The sequence below is a fragment of the Gobio gobio genome (genome assembly GCF_949357685.1).
Source record: "Gobio gobio genome assembly, chromosome: 22".
NCBI classification, from domain to species: Eukaryota; Metazoa; Chordata; class Actinopteri; order Cypriniformes; family Gobionidae; genus Gobio; species Gobio gobio.
In genome coordinates this window covers 11551116-11563078 of record NC_137118.1, presented here as the reverse complement: position 1 = coordinate 11563078, position 11963 = coordinate 11551116, and the positions used below count along the sequence as shown (strand labels likewise).

The following is an 11963-nucleotide window of genomic DNA, read 5'->3' as shown; positions in this document are numbered from 1 at the left end:
GAGGATTCGAAATTGTGCTTACCTGAAACGGCGAGAATATCTGATCAGCCAAACAGCACATGAGGAAAAAGAGAGAGAGAGAGAGAAAGGTGGTGATTAGACCTTAGGTAATCAATCTTAAATGATTATCACCATTAGATTTAATCACCGTTAAATCTAATTAACTAGCCATTAAGGACTTCTTCAGGTGGTCAGCATTCCTGAGATGAAAACTGTCACACAACTGCGGTGACATTACAAAAGTACATCAATTATTCCTTGACAGGAACTACTTCATTCAACACATAGGATAAGGAAGACTGCTGTTAATTATTCATGGTGGAACGAATACTTAATTTAATGAAATTAAACATTATTTCCTCTGGAGCGCTCTTATTTATTTCTTTAAAAAATTGGATTCTGCAGGTTGGGATATATAAAATTGTAATTCATCTTAATGCTAGAGATCTGCTCCCCAAGTTTAGATGTTGAGACGAATAAGCAGGGAAATATGCATGGTGACCCCTTGTGATTATGCAGATTGCAAATTGAATTTAATTCGCTCATTAACAGGTGAAGTCAGTGTGTGTCTGTTTGGGTTAGGGTTAGCTTATGCTAATTATAATTAGCTGTATTTCCATTTTGACACCAGCGATAAAGACTCATCAGAGGTGGAAAAGGTGAGTCACAGAAAGACCGGAGATATGTTTCCAATGTAGGCCCCAAGTTTATTTAAAATAATTTTAATTATTATACATTTAACTATATCGTTTTTTGAAAATTAGTTAATACATAACATAAAAATAGTATACATATACTATTTATAGCATTCAAAAAAGAATGCAGATCTAGAGTGGATGGACGGACGGATGTACACTATATTGCCAAAATACAACTGTATTGGGACACCCCTCCAAATTGAATGCAGGTGTTCCAATCACTTTCATGGCCACAGGTGTATAAAATCAAGCACCTAGGCATGCAGACGCTTCTACAAACATTTGTGAAAGAATGGGTCGCACTCAGGAGCTCACTGAATTCAAGCGTGGTGCCGTGATAGGTTACCACCTTCGAAATAAGTCCATTCGTGAAATTTCCTCACTAGTAAATGTTCCATGATCAACTGTTAGTGGTATTATAACAAAGTGGAAGCAATTGGGAACAACAGCAACTCAGCCACGAAGTGGTAGGCCACGTAAAATAACAGCGGGGTCAGCACATGCCGAGGCGCACAGTGCACAGAAGTCACCAACTTTCTGCAGAGTCAATAGCTACAGACCTCCAAACTTCGTGTGGCCTTCAGATTAGCTCAAGAACAGTGCATGGAGAACTTCATGGAATGGGTTTCCATGGACGAGCAGCTGCATCCAAGCCTTACATCACCAAGTGTAATGCAAAGTGTCGGATGCAGTGGTGTAAAGCACACAACCACTGGACTCTAGAGCAGTTGAGACTGTTCTCTGGAGTGACAAATCACGCTTCTCTGTCTGGCAATCCGATGAACGAGTCTGGATTTGGCGGTTGCCAGGAGAACTTCTTGCCTGACTGCATTGTGCCAAGTGTAAAGTTTGGTGGAGGGGGGGTTATGGTGTGGGGTTGTTTTTCAGGGGTTGGGCTTGGCCCCTTAGTTCCAGTGAAAGGAACTCTTAATGCTTCAGCATACCAATACATTTTGGACAATTTCATGCTCCCAACTTTGTGGGAACAGTTTGGGGATGGCTCCTTCCTGTTCCAACATAACTGCGCACCAGTGTCACAGAGAACTTGAGTCACAGAGTCCTGACCTCAACTCGATAGAACGCCTTTGGGATGAATTAGAGTTGAGACAGTGAGACAGGCCTTTTCGTTCAACATTGCCTGACCTCACAATCAGTTACTGACAATCAGATACATATTTTAAGTTAAGTACTCATACATTTTAATTGCTCGTCTAAAAAATGTTGGGTTAAAAACAACCCAAGTTGGGTTGAAAATGGACTAACCCAGCAATTTGACTAACCCAGCAAAGATTGGGTTGTTTTAACCCAGTGAATGGGTCGTTTTAACCCAGCGGTTGGGTTAAATTTTTGCTTAAAACAACCCAATCGCTGGGTTAAAACAACCCAATTGTTTTTAACCCAGCATTTTTTTTTATGTAAGCTAATTCATACATTTAAATTAAAATTATCAAATTAAATATTTTTAGTTGTGGAAAATTGTCTAGCTTTACCTAGCTAGTTCAATAAATGCTACCTTGCTAATTGGTAACACAATGCTTTGATAGAATTAGCATAACATATCACTTACTGAATGATTACAGCAATATAGAACATTTAACATATCTGTTCTCAAACTAAGCTCATGCTCCATTCCTCACCATGATTGGCTGATACGTCAGTGCATCCCTAATAATAAATATCTATTTTTGTCTTTTAAAAAAAAAGAAAAGTTTACAACACCATAAGGTTATTCAACAATCTGGCTTTTTTTAATCTGGTACAAAATTACTCTGATGTCCCATTCTTCTCCTCATTCCAACACTTTGCTGTCTTGTAAGTGCTGAGTAAAAATCAGTCTCATTTTCTGTCTGCCTCTTTCTGCACGACTGACAATCCAAGGCAATCTACACACCTCTCTTATTAGAATGAGCAACATCAATTACGCTCAAACTACTGAAGTAAACACACCATCACTCAATCCCAGCTAAAAGGAAGTTCGCACCCTCACTACACATAACTAAATATCTTAGATTTGAATGAATATGGATTCGAGTGGATTAGGCAGACTAAAATGACTGTTTTTCTCCACACACCACAACAAACATTAACACAAACACATTCACACTCTCACTTTTCACATTCTCACACTCTTTTCACATTCATGCTGATGGTGCACATCATGCTCACTAGGGAAAAAAAAGAAGAGGAACGCAAGAAGCTATTTTTGCCAGCACAATACACAAACACTACCGTTCAAAAGTTTAGGGTAAAATGTCATGTTTTCAAATGTAATGTGCCATTACTCCAGTCTTCAGGGTCATATGATCCTTCAGAAATTATTGTATACTGATTTGATGCTCATTAGTTCCAGTGAAAGGAACTCTTAATGCTTCAGCATACCAAGATATTTTGGACAATTTCATGCTCCCAACTTTGTGGGAACTTTTTTTTACACCATTTATACATTTGTATTACATTTATAAATATCATGCAAATATTAAATTATTCATGGAGGTATATTTATTAGTATATTAATATATGCAGTATAGTCAAGGTGACAAATGCTGTAAAAGTATTGCCCATTCATTTTCATAGGCACTCCTTGGTTTTAAATCTTACTAATTACAGCAAAACTATGGTCAACTTATTTCTTTATTTTTTGAAAAGCTCAAAGTTCAGTTCACCCTGTATAGATAGCCTACTCTGCACAATGGCAGTGGTGTTTAGGTCTTGACTGATATTTCTTCTAACACTCTGAGAAATAAAGAAAATGACCCGTCATTTCTGTGATTGTGCTGCCATTTTCAGACGATAATTCCATTTCCTGTGAACTCTCAAAGCGACTGATCACACACTGAGGAAACGGCTCACAATGCTCAACAGGTGGTCTTCAGAATTACACAAGCTCACAGAGATCAGAGGCAACTGATTAAAAAATGAACACATACTCCATTACTCAATTCTCAACCAGTTGGTTACAATCTCTGGTTTGGATAGTGTCCAAGTCAGCAGGTATACAACAATACTGAATGCAAATAATAAAATGCAGCTAACCATATAATTGAGGTCTCAAAAGCGATCAACCCGTTTCCTTAAATCAAGCCATATCAATATCCATTCCTTTCAACCACACACATTCTCTCCTACAGAACATTTCTTTTCTCTTTCATCCCTGGCTCCCCATCATTCCTATTGGCAGAGCCATTACATTGGGCTGGCAGGGACAACAGCGGATTTTGGCTGGCACCAGACATTTCATCAAGACCAGCAGTGATTCTGAGAGGGCGAGGCTAAACTGCCCATTTCCCACCATGAGCTGGCACCACCGTCAATGCAAAAGGTCTCTAACAGGCGGAACCTGCGCCAAGTGGGGTCCACTGGAGTCCAGGAACACTGAGGGAGACGAAGTGAGGCTCAGTCCCACAGAACGCAGCACCTGCTGACCACTGCATGGAGGCGCAGCGGGGCATTGGGTGACCTTTGAGGGTGGAGATCCATCACAGCTGCTGAGTACACACCACTGATGCATTATTTCAAAGAGAACCGTGTGAATACATCAGCATATCCAATTTTTAAAAGTATCCTAGATACAAAGAAACCCAACATTATATAACAATATATATTAAAATAAAAATGTAAATATTAATTTCACAATATAATACCCCCCCTTCAACTGTTTTACTTACAGTAGCATTATAAAATAACAATATTCATTTTTAAAACCTATTAATTCCTTAGAACTCAACTGTCTCCTCAAACCACTTAACTTGAATACTAATTATATTCAATATTGATATATATTAGACACATGAAAGGGTCTTTCACTACTGGAAAAAATGGGCTTTCAATAAAACTTGACAAGCAGTCATGTGGGAATAAAACTAATACATAAAAATACAGTAGAAAACGTCAACACCTCTAATGAACTGGGCATGTTGAAGTCCAAGGCCACTCCTACCAGTCTGCTATGGATACCAGAGTCAACCTTGCTTTAGTAGGAAATACTTCTTAGCAAACTTTTAGTCATATTGGTGATGACTTGTATTGTTCCAGGGTACAAATTCAAAGAGTAAACATTTAGTGGGAGTGAGTTACATTCAGTTTCCAGGGAAGGATCTTCTAGAACATTGTAGGCAGTGGCTAAAGGCTGCAAAGAATTGTAAATGTGTAGAGAACGCAGCAATGGAAAATCTGAAAAAAACTCTGTGTTTGTGGTCAACCTTTTATTGTTTTGTAAGCTGCTGTACAATATCAAAGCAGATTATTTGTAGTTTCTCTGAGTGATTGATGTGACGTCTCATTGATAAAACAGTGCATGATATGATAACAAAGACAGATCTGATATTCAAACTGACTGTATTCATGACAGTGTAAACAGCCACGGCAACCTTTCAAATTCATTTTCAAGGGTTGTTTGGGAATCAAAAGAATCCCAGTTTTGAAACGATACACAAAGATGAACCGCAATTTAGTCATTCAGAAATAAATAATGACTCTTGAAGCTGCAAAATTATACGCAATGTGATAATTACTTAATTGCAGGTTTATAAATGAAAACAAATTGAGATTTCCATGTCTGTATGCTTTTTTTTCTTGGAACTAGGGACGTTCCAGTTGAACGATTGCGTTAAGTGCACAGTTATGTAATCTCTTTAAATGACCCTGCATAACAATAATTAAGCAGCAATGTCATCGTTCGCATTTTCCAAGGCTGAGGACACAGCAGCACGAAACAACTACACACTTCCGAAATGAGTCATTATTATAGCACTAATTAAGCTTACATACAATCACAAGATAACTGGAACTATCATTTCCACTCCATTTCACAGGTTTAATGATCTAGCTTTACAAGAAGTGAAATTTGTCTTTTAAAATCATGCAAAAAAATTGGGGTTAACTGCAGTATAAACTAGCATGTGACGTGATACAATACATATTAAAATTGATACATAGAAATGTAATTGGAGCACAAATAAGTGTCTATTTCCATTGTATAGCAACCCAGATATTCAGGACCAGACCAGACCAGACCTAAACTAAACTAAACTAAACTAAACTAAACTAAACTAAACTAAACTAAACTAAACTAAACTAAACTAAACTAAACTAGACTAGACTAGACTAGACTAGACTAGACTAAACTAAAGCATCCAGAAGTTTAAAGATATTCAAAAAACAAAACAAAAAAACATCTAGATGTTTAAAGATATTAAGGAACAAAACTAAACTAAACAAAACAGACAAAAGCATCCAGATGTTTAAAGATATTCAGGAACAAAACAAAACAAAAAAGACAAAACAAAACAAAAGCATCCAGATGTTTAAAGATATTCGGGAACAAAATTAAAGCATCCAGATGTTTAAAGCTATTCAGGAACAAAACTAAACTAAACAAAACAAAACAGACAAAAGCATCCACATTTTTGAAGATATTCAGGAACAAAACAAAAAAGACAAAAGTATCCAGATGTTTGAAGATATTCAGGACCAAAACAAAACTAAACAAGACAAAAGCACCCAGATGTTTAAAGATATCCAGGGACAAAACAAAAAAGACAAAATAATCCAGATGTTTGAAGATATTCGGAAACAGAACAAAACAAAAGACAAAATCATCCAAATATTTAAAGATACACAGTGCAGGGAATAAACAAAACAAAAAAACAAAAGCATCCAGATGTTTAAAGCTATTCAGGAACAAAACAAAACAAGCATCCAGATGTTTAACGATATTCAGGAACAAAACTAAACTAAACTAAGCAAAACAGAAAAAAAGCATCCACATTTTTGAAGATATTCAGGAACAAAACAAACCAAAAAAAAGACAAACACATCCAGATGTTTAAATATATTCAGGACCAAAACAAAACAAAAGCACCCAGATGTTTGAAGATATCCAGGAACAAAACAAAACAAAAAAAGACAAAATAATCCAGATGTTTAAAGACATTCGGAAACAAAACAAAACAAAAGACAAAAGCATCCAAATGTTTTAAGATACTCAGTGCAGGGAATAAACAAAACAAAAAACAAAAGCATCCAGATATTTAAAGCTATTCAGGAACAAAACAAAACAAGCATCCAGATGTTTGATTATATTCAGGAACAAAACATTTAAAAAAAAAAATGCAAAAGGAACCAGATGTTTGAAGACATAAATATAATGAAAAAGTTATGTTTGAATGTTATTTCACTACAGGGATGTTTGCATCCTGGTCATCTGATAAATACACTTTCTGGAGTCATTACAAACCTTAATGGGCAAAACTATATTTATGACGAGCCCGCATCCCACATACCGATAACACAACCCACATAAAAATGATCCATCAAAATGTCTAAGTTGCTAACCATAAACAAAACAATTGTTAACGTCAAAGCACCAGACTGATGTTCTCTTCTTATCGCGGGAAAAAAATGATTGTGCTAAAGCCGAAGAGTTGAGCCGCATAATTGATTTGCTTCTTTCTGCCATCTTTCCATTTCCAACAGAAACATAATGGGTTTTGTGAACAACATTGCAAATGGGGAATTACATAAAAGTTACTGAACGACAAACAAACGGACTAGCGAGCAGACGAAATCTCTTTATTTATCAAAAGATTAGAAGGGCTGAAAAAACAGAGGGGATCCAGATTTATGTTCTGTTTTCTATCTAAACCGCGCTAAATACAAACACACTTTGATTTCAGTGGCTTTAATGGCTTGTGGGGAAACAGGTCTTGCGTGTTCAAACATGCTCTGTTTAATTGCATTGACTTAGGCGCTACTTTTCCATTAAGGGCATCTCATCTCTGTATTCTATTAGTGCTGCACGGTTGGGCTGGGTTGGGGTGGAGGATATTACTTTTCGGGCTGCACTGAGCAAGACATGCCACATTAGTAGCAATCAAAACAACATTTCCTTGAGATGTGTGGAGACGTGCTTCAGACTCTGTGGATTAATCCACAGCACTTACATAAGAGCAAAAGTGTTCAACTAAACAAACAGAGACCGGGATGATCTAACTAATCACACTACTGGCTTATGTCAAGAGACCAGAGAACAGGGCAGGAGAAACTCAAGTGGTTATTGTTTTGGATGAGGTTTTTACATGCCTTTGTAGACTGGGCCTGTTCATTTCAGCTTCAGAACACTTTATACTGTCAGTTTAGATCAGCACCAGATTCACTAGTGTTCCTGCAGCGAAAGCTCAATACCGTGGGGTCCAAAATTCTGGGACTATATTAAAATATTCATAATATTTAATTCAATTTTTTTAACTGGTTAATCGTTCCCTCAAAAATATTGTGCTGCTAATATAATTAAAATAAAGGCCTTCTAAAGTGATGCAATGCGTTTTTGTAAGAAAAAATATCCATATTTTATCTACAACATTATCTTCCCGCGCCCCTGATCATTACTAGTAGGTTACCGTGATCTTTACTTTAGAATAAAACATTGTGCATTACTCTCATTAATTATGAACCTGTAGAACTTCTTAGTAGTCCTATAAGAGGTATAAAACAAAAAAAGGAGTTATTGATTAGCGTCTAGTGAACTACCACATTTAACTGAAAATTATGACTTACTAATTCGTTAATCAGAGTTTCTTGTTAGTTAATAGTAGTTACTTGAATATTAATATTGCATTACTCATTTGTTCCTGTGTATTTCTTAATGATGGAATAATTTTGGAAACTATGGATGGGTGGGAGTGTATTTGCTATTTACACAACGGGGCACTGGACGTGAAAATGATAACTGCGTTGGGCTGAAACTTGCAAACACGCCTGGCGTCGCATTGCGCCAGATGTATGATAGGGCCCTGTATTAGCTGATTGAATATGAATTTAAAATTTCCCTTAATAATAATTCATACACCTGTGTATGTTTGTGTGCTTATGTGCAAGCATGTGAACATTCCCAGACCAGCACACAAAGGCTGTGAGGACGGGCCAGGGGAACAGACGGACAGGGCAGAGGAGACCTATTTGCTGGGGACGCTGCCAGGTTCACCCACCGCTGGGACACATGGAGCATTTACTCTGACGGGGCACCATCCTTTGATACCACCATGTACTTTTTCCATGTGCTGGGGGTTTGCATATGTCAAAAAGGAATTAATGTGGCTGGTTGAGCAGTACGACACCTGCACCACTTTACCAGTGTTGGCAGGTAAAGCCGATCTCGGCTGGGGCTTCCTGTATGCGAGCTCTATCTGTGACTTTCTGTGACCACGTTAATGTCTTCCTAATGCTCCTGTGCTGAATAATTACACTGACACTATACGACAAAGCCCCAGACCAGAGACATGTAAACTTTGCAATTGCCAAATCTAAATGAGTTTATGAAATACCAAACACCAGAATGGCATTGGCTTTCTCTGTCCTTTCAGAAAAGGCCCTCAGCTCCATCATTTTCTCAAACGGTTATTTCTCTCCCTTTCTGTCTCTCTCTCTTTTTTTCTTTCTGTGGTCTGTCCTTGAGGGAAGGAAATTAGCCACAATGATTTACTCCTGTCATGTCTCCAGGGCTATTCTGCTTCTAATGGACTCATTTACCTTGCTTTAATCACAAATTCACAGCTTGGTCTCCCCAGTCCCTTGACGCACTCAACTTCCATTGCTTTGATATTCTCCAGCCTGAGAATGGTGGGATAGGACAGCCCCTCTCCCACTGAGAGCTGGAGTCATCTACATGAGCTTTTATAAAGATTCTGAATTAATGTGAAGAGGATATTGGATACGTTATAAATTAGCCCATCTTGTTTGCTTGCCTGCTTGTTCAAAGTCAATATTAATAAGCTCAAATAATTAGCTTTTTTTCGTGCTGTACACCACCATTCAAATGTTCGGGGTTGCTTATTTTCTTACAATTTAAAATAACTGTTTTCTAATTTTCAGCAGCCATTACTCCAGACTTCAGTGTCACATGAGCATGAAAGCTCTAGCATAAGTTCTGCTGGGAAGACTCAATTACTACGTCACTTATTGCCTTCATTCTAACCCAATTATATTCTCATGCTCACCGTATAAAAGCCCTGTACTTACACATGTTTGAGTTCGCAGATACTGAAGTGACGATTACGCAGATCTGAAGCGACGATTACGCAGATCTGAAGCGACGATTACCCCCATCCTCCCCACCACCACCAGGATGGTCCTGTCCATACCTCCCGGGGGGTCGGCTGCGCCCCTGCCCTTGTCTTCAGGCAGGAATTGCAGATCCGATACCCTCGGATTATGCCTACGGACGGGGCCTACGCCAAATTGACTTTGTATATTATTAGCTTGCTGAGCTATTATTAAATGCACTATTGTCGATATAATTCTCCCGAGTCTTTCCTGCAGAACTTCAGAAATCATAATATGCTGATTTGGTGCTTAAAAAAACATTTCTTATTAATCATAATGCTGTGTAATATCTAAATGGAAACTGTGATGCATGCTGCACTGCTCACGATGACATAAAGCTACAGTGCATTTGTTTTTGGTCGAAATACACCTAAATTAACACAAAAAAGTAAAATATTCCACCATAAAATCAATAAAGTGTTTCACCATCATCATTTGACATTCGAGCGCTGTGTAAAAACAAAACAAAAAAAACACGAAAACACATAATCGCCGATATAATCGATTAAAACTAGAGGTATACACTATTTTGCCAAAAGTATTGAGAAACCCATCCAAATCATTGAATGCAGGTTCCAATCACTTCCATATCCACAGGTGTGTAAAAATCAAGCACCTCTCAGGAGCTCAGTGAATTCATGTGTGGTACAGTGATAGGTTTCCACCTACACTGTTAGACATTTCTGTAATTTGTACAGTTATTTACTATATATCACCCAGTATAATACTGTAAATTCTCTTTACAGTAAATAACTGTAATTCCCATTGCATCATGGGTATTTTCTATGACGTCAAACACCAAATACAGTGATTTCCTGTATTTTTAAAAAATAAAGTATAATACTGTATTTACCACAACGGCCTATTTGGCACAATTGGGATCGACAGGATTTGCTTTAGATTTATATTAGGAACCATCAGTGCAGCGTTGAAAGTTTCACCCGAGGAGAGAGCTCACGGTTCCAGAGAACATGAGAGCTATGTCCGGACACCCTGCGAAGATTTTTTCATCCCCCGTGAGAACGGCAAACAAGCAAGGTAAGTGTGATTTGTACTATCCGCGGTTGTCTGCACCCCAATTTTAGCTTGTCAGCATTGGTGCTAAAAACTGAGGTAAATCTAACGTTTTATGAATTTATTGAATTAGATTAGGAACCGGTGCAGCGTTCTAAGTTTTGCCCGAGGAGAGAGCTCACAGTCCGGACAACATACTTTACATAACGTTAGGTTATCATTTGCTTAAACTTTGCTGCTAAAAACTGAGGCAAACCTAACGTTTTATTAAAAAAAAAAGAGTTTATTGAATTAGATTAGGAACCAGTGCAGCCAGCGTTGTGTGTAACGTTATTGCCCGAGGAGAGAGCTCACGGCCCGGACAACATACTTTACATAACGTTAGGTTATCATTTGCTTAAACTTTGCTGCTAAAAACTGAGGCAAACCTAACGTTTTATTTAAAAAAAAATGAGTTTATTGAATTAGATTAGGAACCAGTGCAGCCAGCGTCGTGTGTAACGTTACTGCCCGAGGAGAGAGCTCACAGTCCGGACAACATACTTTACATAACGTTAGGTTATCATTTGCTTCAGCTTTGGTACGAAAACTGAGGTAACATAAACCTAACGTTTTATTTTTAAAAAGACTTAACGTTAGTGAGTTTATTGAATTAACTTTACCAATACAATGAAGATTTTGTTTATCGAGCATATTAAGCGTACATTTAGGACGACGTTAGTTAGTAAATTAACGTTGGCCACTAGTTGCAAAAATAATGTCGTTAACAAACAAAGTTTACATATGGATTGACATTATTTATTTGACATTTTAGATAAGAATACCAGGAGCCTGCCTGTGCTGTGCGACACTGGAACTCATACATCGGTAAGTAACGTTAGTCCTCTTTGTTTCTCCACATATTACTGATAATTCAAAGTTTTTCTTGTATGTTTTAGTCGGGTCTGTTTAACAGAATCACACAATTATTTAGTTTTTCCACCTCTTTTTAGCTGTAACGAGCCATGTACCATGTTTTTTTTCATAAATTATATTATACTAAAATAATCCAAAACTGTGTTTGTCCAGGACTGACAGATTATAATTTTATTTTCTGGAATTGAAGCAGTCCTGGACAATTTTTGGATGATTTTGGCAGATGAAATATAATTT

The 11963-nt window shown here is 37.5% G+C and overlaps 1 protein-coding gene across 3 annotated transcripts in view; it reads right to left on the bottom strand.

Moving 5' to 3' along the window:
• The window catches only part of cadm2a (cell adhesion molecule 2a), a 633556-nt gene that overhangs the window by 347693 nt on the left and 273900 nt on the right, over window positions 1-11963 (bottom strand). Inside the window, exon 2 of one of the 3 annotated variants that reach the window (XM_079803774.1) lies at window positions 23-40. The exons of the other annotated variants lie outside the window; for them this stretch is intronic. Within the exon in view, the coding sequence (XP_079659900.1) occupies window positions 23-40 (18 nt within the window). The remainder of the gene's footprint in view (window positions 1-22; window positions 41-11963) is intronic. 3 annotated transcript variants of the gene reach the window in all.